The 14,048-nt window shown below is 39.5% G+C and overlaps 1 protein-coding gene across 1 annotated transcript; it reads left to right on the top strand.

Moving 5' to 3' along the window:
* The first annotated feature begins 10 nt into the window (after nucleotides 1-10).
* LOC137261901 (forkhead box protein M1-like) lies at nucleotides 11-13,046 on the top strand. Its single transcript, XM_067799708.1, has 7 exons — nucleotides 11-155; nucleotides 1,932-2,975; nucleotides 3,778-3,947; nucleotides 4,564-4,731; nucleotides 6,236-6,365; nucleotides 6,800-6,994; nucleotides 7,720-13,046. Exons 2-7 carry the CDS (start codon nucleotides 1,973-1,975, stop codon nucleotides 8,736-8,738), a joined length of 2,685 nt encoding a protein of 894 aa, XP_067655809.1. The 5' UTR covers nucleotides 11-155; nucleotides 1,932-1,972; the 3' UTR covers nucleotides 8,739-13,046.
* Nucleotides 13,047-14,048: the final 1,002 nt, after the last annotated feature.

Here is a 14,048-nt window from a genome sequence, read left to right as displayed (position 1 = left end):
GATTGGTCTGTTCATTTCGTGTCTCAAAATTTAAAAATGGTTGACAATCTTGCTCAGACTTGCTTTCCATCAATTATGACCAATTAGGCTATGTTCCAACACGAATTGTCACTTTCTCATTAGTGCTATTGTACCCAAATCACAGTTAGAATGAGGTAAGGTTTTCGTTTTTGTGTTTAGTGTGTGTTGTAAAGAATTTGATTTGATTTATTCAATTCACGGACGTTATGTCTATTTCCGTCATGGATGGATGGTGAACTTGAACATTGAAACAAGTTTGATTTGATTAGTTTTATTTTTATCATGCATACAATAAGTAGTAATCCATTCAATTTTATTCCACACTTTTGGATTAAAGAATACAGAGGCATTCGTGTGCCATCTTTGAACAGCTGTAACATATTTAAAGCTTCATCCTATTATCAAATACTCAAGTTCAACAAGTTGAACATGATGTACACAATAGCAGGACTGAGAAGGATGACCTTAGTTTGAAATTTGGAGGGAGCTGCCAAAGAGTAGAAAATTGGGTATAACTTACCTTAAACAAATGTGGTGTAACTATAGCATAGAATCTGTTTGCCCCCAAGGTTAGGGATGGACATATTCTGAAAGGGCTCCATGAAGTCAGTGTTACTACACATTGAGATTACTGACATATTTGAACAGTAAGTCATGAATAGCAGGATAATTACAGAATGATAAACAAAATGATTCATGCAGCAAGCTAAGTGCATTCTCTGGAAGGCCTAAACTGTTCCAAATAAAGCCATCAAGAATGCATGCATCCTGACATGGGAGTTGACATGCAACAGTTCAAACAATATGTGGTATCAGGCTGGAATTTTCTGATCTGTCACTGTTGATGACAGGGATGGGGATAATGATGTGATGGATAAAACATTTTAAAGCACCTTACAATTAGTGGGGCTTAACTTTAGAAATCAGTATACAAATTACATCATGTACATCACAATACCTTATCACATGATTTGTGGAATTTTGCTTCCCAGACCACTGCCGAAACAGTGTCTTACTGGGTTGTAGAGTGTGCTTAAGCTCCTCTCAATGGTCTGCCATTTATACACATTGTCGTTGAGTAATTAAGTAAATTAATTGTCAGCATATAAGTTGCACAAAATGTTTTATGAAAATCATTGGTATACTTGTTGAGTGGCATGTTAGAAATTGAGATGCCCAATATGAGACATCTTTTTAGATAACACCTCATTCCTGCTTGATAATGGTGCAGGAATCAATATCAAAATATCACTCATGACATAAAGACGTTGTTACCCATCAAGTTTGTTCTATATCACTGGTATATTTAAGTATGATTAAACAGATTAGCCTTGTTGCTGTAGGTTACAAGGTGTTTTTCTGTAGTAGTTCAATATTCACTAAGCACGCAGATGATGCAAAATCAGTGTATCAGTCACACCAAGTCTTCAGTATTCATGCTTTTGGGTGGATTTGTTACTTGAATGTATGACATACTGAACAGCATAAGAAGCACAAGTTTTGAAAAGTGAAATCTCATTTGTAAGTGTTCATGGTTATGTGTTCTATGGAAAGACTTGACAAAAAACGCTGTGTTTCTTTTGTTGTTCAAGCATAAATGATGAAAGAATTGAAATGCAGCATCAAAGAATGAAATCAGATCTGTGTTTCATTATTTGCTCATCATCTGACAAACTGTTGTCACCAGTTTAAAAGGACTAAGGATTTAGTGGTTATTGAGACAATTAGTGCTAAGCATTTTAAAAGATTTGTCTTCATTTCAACACCAACTTAACTTATCTCGTTTTATCTGAACGATCAAAAACCCACTCTTATTGCAACTGTTCCCTCAAAAGTACAAAATAAACATTGTGAATCAGTTCAAATTCTTCACACTCACAGATGTTCAGCTTATACCTCTTCTGTTACAGGTGATGATCCAACAACACTTCAACGTGAATGACAGTCAACTATGACCAGCAGAAATGGACAGTTAGATTTTAGTCCTGAAGAACTACAAGTACCCAAACGTGGCATTGCTCAACAGGCTCTTGAGGAAGATGCAAAGCAGACATATGTGATCATCATCAAGCAGGAGGATGAGAATGGGGATGTCACGGAAGCTGAGACCTCGGGGTCACTCCAGGTGCTTAACCAGTCATCCAGCCGACAATCACTTGATGGTCTGCGCAAAAATTTGTCAAATATTGGTGATGATGAATATGACAGTGGCATCTCTTCAGCCAATCTCTTCCTGAAAGATGATGAGCTTGAAGATGTTGAGGAAGCTGAGGGGCTGGTCCTACCCTCAGCCAAGAGGACTCGAATCCATGAAGACCCCCCACCACATATTCCTGTATGTGTTGGGAACGATCCTGGAGTGAAAGGTGTTGTGAAAAGAAATCTATTTTGCAGTGAGCTTTCCCCCATCACTCCCCCTGCAGGATCGGTCAAGCAGTCAAAGATTGTGATGTCTGCTAGTCCAGACTTATTTCAAGGAACAACTACCCAAGCAAGTGGCTCCTTCAACACCCCAACACCGAGCCTGGACTACAAGACTCATCCTGCAGTACGCAAGATCATCCTTGTGTCACCAAACCAATACCCAACCCCTTCCTCCACCAATGTACTAACCCCACCGTCAGCTGCAGCTGTAAAGTCTCTTTATGCACCATCACCGTTAGCATCATCAACACCAATTACATCAGCATCAACACTGAACATTTCAGGAGCATCACCCGACTCAGGAATATCCCTGTCCGTGTCTTCGTTGTCATCCACTGTCTTGACTCCAGGCTCTCAGAACCTGTCCAGCCAATCACTGCACTCATCTCAGGGTACGCCAGAGATGATTCCTTCTTCTGTTACAACCACACAGTCAGGTCCTGGTCAGCCAATCAAAACCAAGATTACATTTAGCAGACGACCTATGTCAGCAAGCATGGAAAAGAAAGATACTGAGCTTTCAGATGATGGTAAGATTTCACTTGTGACTCGCAATTACCATGGTTAGTATAATGTTTCTGTGGTCAGACATGTTGCTGTGGTTATATATTGATATTATCCAAGGACAGTTTTAATATGTAAAGGGGCAATGAGGTTGCTGAGTTGTTAAAGTGTTAGTTCGTCATGCTGAAGGAAGGTGTTCAGTTCCCTGCATGTGTACAATGTGTGAAGCCCCTTTTTTGGTGTCCCCATAGTGATATTGCAAGAATATTGCTAAAAGCAGCATTAAACTCAACAAACACTCACTCTTTCACTTGCTTTTAATGTTCTAACCATGCATACATTTATCCCCCAAACTTCTAAACATGCAAAATCAATCTAATTCCTATCAGAAACTACAAACACAATACTTATTGATACACAAAGAGAATCTACTAAATGATTGCATCAACTGCTGTCAGTATCAATCACTGGATTATCTGTTCCAGACTGTTATTTTTGCCGACCACTGTCTTGCTTAATGTTGCATTAAACAACAAACTTTGATCAAGTGCCAAGTATATTCACTGTGGAATATGCTAAATGATGACTTTGCATCTGTAATTTCTAGAATATTTCTGGTAATTCAGTGAGAGCATGTAAAGTTCATGACAAGGACACCTTGACTTCCATGTTGAATTGCATTACAATGACTGACACTCAAGCACTAGTATATACTCTCCTCCATATGGCTTTGATGGGCATTGTGAGATAAGACACTTCATTCAAAACATTGTCCATGTATAGTCTACGTATAACACAACAGCAATTTGTTCCTTTTTTAACATAAAGGTGCTGATAAGTCTCTGGACACTTCCCTGGCCAACATTCAATGGTTGGGCGCGTACCAGCTGGGAGAGAAGCCAGCCCGCAGTAAGACTGACCCACCCACAGTAGCCACTCGGTGGACATCCGAGGAGAGGGGTCGGCGGAAGGAATACAATCACGATGAGATAGTGAGGGTGAGCCGAGTGTGGTATTTTAGCTGGTGGCACTATTCTGAAGTTACAATTGTTTGTAAATTGTTTAACGATAGTTTAGTTTTCCAGATGAAGAATATTTGTAGTAGTCTGAACTAGACAATACAGTGTTTCATGAGCTTCAATCAGTGCAGCTGGAATACAGTGACATATGTTAACTTTGTCAATAGGTCTGGCCATATGATCCCATTTGTCGCCTCTTATGACAGCCATGGTTTGCTGAAGACCCATTCTACCTCATAGCTTCATGAATATTCCTTTTTGCAAATACATCTTATTGCCTTTTAACAGTTAAACACCTCTCTACATATGAAATGCTAAATTGGATTCATTATACAAACATATGATACACTTCTTCTTTGTACCATGATACATATGGTACCTTGTTGCATCATTTCACTCCAGGTATATGTCATGCAAACACCAGTACTAAAATGGCCATCGTCAAAAGTTCAAACTTCTATCATCATGATCTTGCTGCATTTCAGAGAAGTAAAAAAATACGGAATGTGCAGTCCTACAGACATGTTTTTTTTCATGGACATGCTCATTATAAGATTCTACAAATGTTGGTATATCATATGCATGTATGTTTTAGGTAAATCGCGAGTGTGGGCGAACAAAGCGTCCTCCATATTCCTACATGGTGCTGATCCAGATGGCGCTGCAAAGCCGAGCTGACCAGAAGATGACCTTGAGGGAGATATGCAAGTGGATAGAGGAGACCTTTGCTTTCTATAAGTACACAGCTAAGCCAGGCTGGAAGGTGGGTACAGACAGAACAGTGTTAGTTATACTGTTGTGTCGAACTCTGATAACTCAATATCTTGGTTGTCTTGCTGTAACATCTTGGTCCCGGCAAAATCCTTCATAATCTGTAATTCACATTCTCAATATTTCAGATATCCTGATACAATTTCATGGTCCCAACAAGAAAAATTATCCCTTTGACTCGAAATTTGCAGTGAAACTCAATATTCACCTGCCTTTCAAGGGCCAGTATCCCTCTGGACTGAGTTTTTTCACCATCTCTATACACTCAATGTGACATAAATCAAAGGGATGCAATAGGGCTAAACTAATTAAGGCTAACTGAGTTGAGGGTGCCACTTTTTATTAAATTAGGATTAATTAAGAAGGAATTAATGACAAAGTAGTCACTAGTACTGACAAAACACCACTGATAGTGGATTATAGTTTGAAGTCAAATTATACTGAGAATCCAATGAGGTTATTGTGTAATCACAAGGCTAATGTGTGAGTTGTTTGTCAGTGAGACAATGGTGCTTGACTGTAGTCTGAAAGTAGTTGAACAAAAAGACTATCTCAGTCTTGCAATTTTCTATTCAACAACCAGATTTGTTTGCAATAGTGAATCTGTCATGGCATGAGGTTGCAAAAAATCCAAGTCCTACATGATGATATGTTTTTAGAGATGATAATGAAGTTCAGCAGGTTATTGTGGCACCTGAGGGCGGTGGGATAGTCTAGTGGTTAAAGCGATCACATGTCACGCCAACAACCCAGGTTCGAATTACCCACATGGGTACGATGTGTGAAGCCCATATTGCTAGAAGTGGTGTGAAACATCTCTCCCGTTAGTCACCTCATAAGACAAAAATAGGTTACTGAAAATAAATTTTAACCCAGATCTCCACAGGTCAGAGGAGGTACTCTCTGCTCCATGTATTTTGTATGTTCATCATGCTTTAGAATTGATCTACAGAGGCAAATTGTCGTCAAAGAGGTGACGAACAGGATCGAGTGGTCGTTGTATTCCATTTACAGAGATCAATACTCGAGTTGTTGATCACTGCAGGAGCACGCACACTCTCTCTCTCTCTCTCCCTCCCTCTCTCTCTCTCTCTCTCTCTCTCACACACACACACACACACACACACACACACACACACACACACACAATCTTGGCACTTGAGCCATATGACATGTTCTCGTTTATCTGTCCCATCCACTATGATTCATCATCAGGTTTTCATGAGGTTTTTTCTTTTTCAAATCTTAGTCTTTTGCCAGTTGGAGCAATAACTTAGAATATGATTGTTTGCATCAAGTAAGTGAGGTTATATTCAGTCATTTTCGCTTCTGAATATCAGGGGATCCAGTAAATCAAAAGGACCCCCAAATACCAGAAATTATCCTCTTTCACAACACTGTGCAAGATGATTATTTTGAGATGAACTGTTTAGACATTGGTTGCAATGAGGTTTTGCGTAACATCAGCATCATGTTGCCTAAAATTGCTTTTTCAGAACTCAATACGTCATAATCTGTCATACTACCAGTGCTTTATCCGGACATCAGAAGACAAGAAGAAACATGGAGCAAGGTGGACCCTTAAGTTCGATGACGAGAAGCAAGACCACAGAGCAGGAGGCAAAGGTATTCATCATTCTGATTCTTCATCTAAACAAACTGGATTTTGTTGCATAAGTTGATTTCATTGAAAATAGCTCATACAAGTATGTACTGGCCTCCAGTGGAGATTCTGGGTTAGAGATGGTTGCTATGAACTTGTAGGGACAATGGGCTAGCCTTGTAGTTAAGGTGTTTGCTTGTAACGCCAAAGACCCAGGTTTGATTCCCCACATGTGTACAGTGTGTGATGCCCATTTCAGGTGTCTCCTGCTGGGATATTGATAGAATGTTGCTAACCATACTCACTCTCTCCCTATCACCTTGTGCAGATCTTAGGAGGAGACTAAATGATTTGAAGCTTGGCAGGCATGCATTGTTGTTCATAATATGAATCATTAGATTGTCACACATGATGTCTAATGGGTCCTGATAGCTGTATTGACTGACTTTGTCTTCAGACAAGACTACAGTTGACTGTATCCAAACAACCACACAGCTGCCAGGTATGATCCCGCTGTTTATCAACCAGAACAACCCCAGTGGGGTTTTCCAGCCATCCATTGTCCCAGTGCCACCCTCGTCCTGCTCCAGCCTCCCGCAGCTGCCTCAACAGCCATTCCCATTTCATGCTTGCTTCAGGAAGAAAAGAACAGGTAGCTGTCTCCACACAACTGACATGTTTAGCTTAATAATACCTTGCAACTGTGCTTTGTTTTTCTTTCTTTCCCCTGCATATGTGGGAGATCTGTCTCTCCGTCTGTCATCTTTTTGTTTCTGGAGCAAAACTGTTCAGTATTTTTCAACAGAAATTGGAAGATATTTCAAACAACAGAAGTACAGTTGCAGGTTTTCCTTCTGAAAAGAACAGAAATCATTATATACATGCTTCAAATGATTTTCCATCATTCCTACAAGTAAGTAGTACTTCATGGAATCAGCTACCATGACAGGTCAAGAATGCTTAGACCTACATATCATTTTGTACCTTTTTGAAAACCTTTTTCTTCAGTGATCCCTGCAACTCCAAATCTTACATTGACATGTCAATCAGAAAAAGTGTGACTAAGCAGCCAAAGTTTGAAGGCACTCTACAAATATATTATTATTGTTACTATTAAATTGATTCAAAATGAATATTTTTCCCTCCAATTCTTTTTCTGTTGGGGACAGAGAATATTTTTGCATGTGGATGAGCTCTGAATGTTCAGTGCTGTCAACACATTCTTGATTTCTATGTTGACCAATGTTGCCTGTTAAATATTCCTCAGAGGTTGTACAAGTATGCTAGTGTCAGATTGAAAGTTGTCTTGGTGTAACCGTGTTGAACTATTCCTTACACACTGGAATACCAGTTTAACGTTGGACTGTTCCATTGCAGGTCCCATGCCAATACTCCCCCGCCCTTCTCCGGTGCAGGCATATGCTCTAGTGCCACTCCACAATGTGCCTCAGCAGCAGCAGCAACAACAACAACCAATCATCGTCCATTTCCCCAGCAGTCAGCACCAAGTTGGAGGCACTCCGGCACCGACTGAGACAACTTCCTCGGTCAATACACCTGTCCCCATCGCGTGTGCTCCGACACCACAACACACAGACAAATCCATACAGCCCGGTCTGAACATCCTGCGACAGGCATGGCTGAATGCAGATGTCTCTGAAGATGAAAATGCTTTGACTTCCATATTAAAGGAACAGGGTATTTCTGTGGCCGGTGGGCAGACTGAAAAGAAACAAACATCAAAACAATTAAAGGCCAGTGCAACTCAAGGTCTTCCTAAACCTAAGATTTATGCACCTAAGCCAAAGAAAAGAACTCGAAGTCGTATAAAAAAATTGCCAAAAGTTCCTGAAGAAAAGACTCTTTTGGCCGAATCCTCTGACTCTGAACCTGATGATCAGTTCGAGAAGGGTTTGCCCACTCCTCTGAGACAGCTGTTTCAGTCGCCGGATGATAAGAATAAGAGTGAGCTTCTGACAACATCAACTCCTCTAAGGAATGCTACAATATCTCCTGAACATCTTCCATCCCCTATTCGAGGACTGACACCTCTGCGGGGTACTGGGCCTTTTGATGGCAGTTTTCTGGACATTTTACAAGAAGAGGCTGTGCATGCTCTCAAGCTGATTGGATCCCCACAGTTTGGGGATGGTCAGAAAACTGGACGTTCCCCAAATAACTCTCTCACCGAATTTGGAATCTTCCAGATCTCACCTGACAAGGGGGGTAAAAACCTCAGTGACTATCCCCTGAATGGCCTCTCACGGATATTTGCTGACTTTGATACCAATTTTATGACAGAAAATGATGGTCTTCCAATAGACATGTCCAACTTTAACTGGAGCGGGCTTCAGCAGGCTACAGTGTCCCCCAAAGATGACGACAAAAAGTCCTAACACTTTTATACCTTCAAACGAGTCCACACCCATCTTTGATTATCAGGGTAATGTGTCTCCTGCTGTTGTGATAATTCCAGAGACTTTTTGGACACGGTTTTGTCTAAAACTCCCTTATCAGTAACCCCTGAATTCCTGACAAGTATAAAATGTCCTTCTTAGAGGCATATATCTCAATTCAAGTTTGCAGCCTGTTCCAAAGTAGCCTTGAAACCTTTAGATAGAATAGAAGATGGTTATGAACAGATTTGTCGCTGAGAAAGTTTAGTTTTAAACTAGATGTTTCCAAAATAGAGCATATAACTGCTTGTTTCTGTACAATCAAGAAAGAATCTTCCAACTTAATGGATAGGTGACTATACCATTTTGGTTGGTTTTAGCCAAGTCAAATTGAGCTTATAGGTCCAAGGTCTTTATCATTATACAATGACCAGTAACATTTTGAGGTTCAATGTCCATGTGCGATTTTCTGCTTAAGTCTAGATTTCATAGTCAGTACTGTTATAGTTAAGATGGTATGACACTTTGAGTCTGATGTTACACAAACCAAACATACTCATTTCTAATTGATGCAGTTTTGGTAGGGTGGCCTAGTGGTTAATGTGCAGCTTATAACTTCAAAGACCCAGGTTCAATTCCCTATTTCCCAGGTATATAATGGGTGAAGCCCATTTCTGGTATTCCCCATCACGATATTGCTGGAATATTGTGAAAAGCGACATAAAATTAAACTCGCTCGCTCACTCAAGTTATTGCCGTGGATCCCTACAACTGATGGTCAGTGTTTGACATGTCACCTCGACACATCTGTGTCCATGGTAGTCTACAGACATGGACAGAAACTCTGAGACACTTCCAACTGACACCTCCTGGCATGTTACTTGAAGTAATATTTTGTAATGATCACATAATGTATGTTTAGAACAGACGAACTGAGGGTTTCTTTCCACAGAGGGGTCTTTCCACTATGTACTGTTGGAAATAGAAAAATAACAACCTTTTTTTCATGTTTATCTCTACAATTTATGTAGTTGATATGTGAAAAAGTGAAATATGTGTTAAAATAAGTTCGGGCTTGCTACAGTTCCAGTGGTAGGGAGGTAGGAAACAAGGGGAAAAGGGACTTTACGGAGGAGTGCTTAGTGCAGAAATGAGCAATGCAGATTTTTGTCAAAGTCCAAAGCCACTTGTTTGGAACAGACCATGGCATTATGCAAATTAGTGTGTGTTGATACTGTGTTACAAATGGCACTTTTTAAATGCCATTTTGAAATTAGATTTATCTTCATTATAAAGGATAACTGGATAATATAAAAAATCTTAACTTTCACCCTGAAACTCTTTAGGATGTAGCTACCATGGAGTCCATAGAAACAGACAGAAGGGGTCATCTCAAAAGGAACTCTAGGACAGGTGAAGCAGACAATGGTTGGGGTCTGGCAGGGGGACAGAGATATCAGCTAAGATATGATAATCCCATAGGGGAATTCAAGTGGGAAAGTACACAGCATGTCCTAACATACATAACTATATCCAGTCATGTGCCCCCAATATATTTTGAGACATTTAATTCGATGCTCTTCTATGGGTATCAGGTATTATACTCTTTTACATAACTTAACATAAACTTCATGGAAGAAACATAAGATGTTAATCAATAAATGAGACATATTCAATGCACATGAAAAAGCACAAAATATCTGAGATGACCCCTTGTGCCAGTAGGCAGTGCATCCATTTCATGCCAAGTGAGTCGACTTTCCGTCGTCATACCTGGCTGAGCAACCTAATTGCCATCTATAGTCTGATCTATTGATTTCAGCAGCTTTTCTGGACATCCTCTTGCACATCCCACTGAATGCCCAGTTAGGCCAAAGTGAGTTATTTTGACATGTCCTGTCTGCAGTTGTGTAAATTTGAGGGATACAGAGTAACAGTCTAAGATCAGGTTTTTTTTGCTATTACTGACAATATTTTAAGACAAGGTTCAAGCCTAATGGCATTGGTGGAAATTCTAAGTTAAAGCTTTCAAAACATATGTGCCTGTAACAGTGTGTTCTGATATCACAGCTAATGATTCACTTGACTCAAATCACTACTCTAGACATCTAAAATGGGATCCAGAGGTCCAGCACCCATGGGTTTATACCACCTTTAAGCTGCATGATTTATGAAATTTCAGAACCATTAGCTGTCAAAGCCCTGAAGGCATATCTTATAAACCTGGTCTCATTTAAATACAGAATGTGACTTCAACCAGTAGTCTTAAAACCCATTGTAATGTTTAGTGTAGTAACATCAGTATGAGACTTATGAATACATTTCCTGATTTGGTTGAGACTTTCACTTTAGTAAGAGGCTGCTAAAACTGACAGTTTTTCCCCATCAGTCTTGTCTGTCTGAAAGCTCACTGTAAGTCATTTTCATTAATACAACACTTCCCCACCCTCTGGCAAAGATGGATGGTGTTGGGGCTAGTATACATGGTGTCAGTTCACCAGTGCTTGTAAATATGGATGAAATATGGACTACAAAGCCCATTTGATGCTCTTATGTCCAGATCAAACAATATTACACCGGATGTTGCAATACAAGAAATATACATAAGAGTTATTAACTATTATGTAAGTTTGTTTTCATCAGTATTGAACAAAGTAGTATTTTTATGAGACTGAAATTGTTTTGTTACTTCGTTTTACTTTCCTATTATTTTCTGTGATTTTGAATCTCAGTATAGGTATTATGTTATCTTTGTTAGATTACACAGAGAGTATATGTGTCTTAGATCAACTGAAATTCATGAAAACTGACATGAATATTTGTTTAATGTTGAAAGTGACACACCGGGTCTCAATCTAAATTGTTTCCATTCACAGGCAGTTGGGTAGCCTAGTTGTTAAAGCATTAGCTTGTCACGCAGTAGACCCAGGTTCGATTCTCCACATGGGTACAATGTGTTAAGCCTATTTTTCCTGGTGTCCCCTGCTGGAATATTATTAAAAGCAACATTAAAGTAAACTCACCCACTGTTACCATTCACTCTTGATATTGAGATTTGATCTTTTGCTCTGGATATGATACCTGTTTTGGAAGATTCAATATTTAGCATGAGTTGTCTGAACTTTGTTGTAAGTGCCAGTCTTCTTCAGTCACATAAGATTCTTGCATATCAAAAACTATTTTCAAATCTGAATGTAAGTAATATTATGCTACCATTATAGTTTTGCATATAGTTCATATATGGTGTTGTTTGTCAGTACCAGACTACGTGAGCTCCACAAGAAGAATACTTGTGATAGGTTTTCTTTTTGCATAAAATTCCAAGCTGAGATGGTGAATACAGGACGCTGCAGTATTTGAGAAAGGTGAAAAGGACCTCACATCCTTCATTTAGATTTATAGTCTTGTTGGTGGGGTAACATCATGTGACACCAAGTATTGTATCCAAGTAAACAAACCATGGTGAAACTGATTCACACTGGTCTCTTGCTTTATGTTCATTACTTTCTTGTTATCATCCTGGAGGTGAATCTTTGGTTCCTTTACATTCGGTCACTGATATATAGATGCGTAGAAATGGTGGGTCACATACCTGGTTTATGTGATGTAGATATTACCTCCTACAACCAACTAGCTCTATATCACTATCAACTCTTGTCTTCCAGTCCTCCTGTCTTTCTCTCCACTCAAACATCTGTCCATGTACTTGTACAGTCTACATATTTTCAAGTGTTATTGTACATACAACTGATCGCTTGCCTTCACGGCTGAGATGGAAAAGTAACAATCATACAATAGTCTCCTGAGTCATTTAGTTAGTTAAAATATTTATACTCAATCCATGGTGAGGTAATTTGGTTCAAGGCATGGGCCTAGATTTTCAAAACATTTGTAGACCAACAAACTATTTAAGCCCATGATCAAGGTTAAGAATTCTTAGGACTACAAACATTTTAAAAATCCAGGCCTTGATGTCTTGACTATGTCAGAAATTAAACTGTAGAATCCCTGTGGGGTTGTCAGTGCTGACCTGACATATCTTGCTTGACATGTAAAAAAAAAATAAGACAGGGTAAGGATGAATAGGATCATTCCTTAAATGTTTGACTGTCCTGAACATTTTGGGACAGCTTTTAAATATTTATCATATGTATTATTAATTTGGAAATAACACAAACCACATTGTCAGTGATCCCACAGTACAAGGTTTTGTCTGTTAATTGGTCTATGCACTTAGGATGCTATATGCAAGTACCAGAATATTAAATGTGTTTACTTGTTCCTGTAGCCAGATTGTAAAAGATGAAGATGCAGAGGGAATGTATTTTCTGGTTGGTCTCTGTGTCCTACAACCAGTGTGTAACACTGGCATCCATGGAATCTCAGGTGTCACATTATATATGAATGGAATAATAAGAAAATAAATATATATGAATACAATTCTGGAATTATTCTTATTAACATGTCATTATTGTATTGCCTAGTTGCTAAAGCATTTGTTCGTCATGCTTAAGACCTGGGTTCAATTCGCCACATGGGTTTATTTGCAAAGCTGATTTCTGGTGCTACCCACCATCACATTGCTGAAATATTACTGAAAGTAGCATAAAACCCCACTCACTGTATTGTAGAATACAATTGATGGTTTTGCAGGTGCACACTTATGGGCTGACCTGTTAAGAGATCTTAGGCCTGTTTCACAAAACAACCGTAGCTATGATGCCCTAAGTCCATGTTGAAGTATGGGAGTTGCTATCACCTTAGTGCAAGGATCGCTTTGTGAATCGGGACCCTGGTGTGCTCATGTTTGCAAGATAGTAAATTCAGTTTGGTGTGCTTAATGCTGCAGTCATCGTCTGGAACCTGATATTTGACCAGGCATACATATCCATGTTTTTCTATCTCAGATCAGCTGCTATTGGAGGCAGCCAACAGAATCAGGTTTTCAGACTTGCAGACATTTGCATTCATCGATTATTTACTTACTCTCATCTCATGGAATACTGGTGAATGCAGCATCAAGCAGTAAACAAACATACCAGTGTCTGACATCTGAGGCATCAGTTTCAGCTTAAACCGAGAGTACTGTTCTGATGTATCAGCAAGTCATTAGCAAAATTACAGGGTTGTCTTAGTGGCCTGATGTGTTTTGGGCCTGCTTTACTTGTTGCATGGGGACTGAATGTTGCTCACTGGTGTCAATGCCATCAAGCCTCCTTGCACATGGGACTAAGCGGTCAGGTGGTCAGACTCACTGACTTGACTGACACACATGGCTGATATCTCAAATGTATAGATTGATGCTGATGA

Source organism: Haliotis asinina, chromosome 14 (assembly GCF_037392515.1).
Source record: "Haliotis asinina isolate JCU_RB_2024 chromosome 14, JCU_Hal_asi_v2, whole genome shotgun sequence".
Lineage (NCBI taxonomy): Eukaryota > Metazoa > Mollusca > Gastropoda > Lepetellida > Haliotidae > Haliotis > Haliotis asinina.
This window is presented reverse-complemented; position numbering and strand designations above follow the sequence as displayed.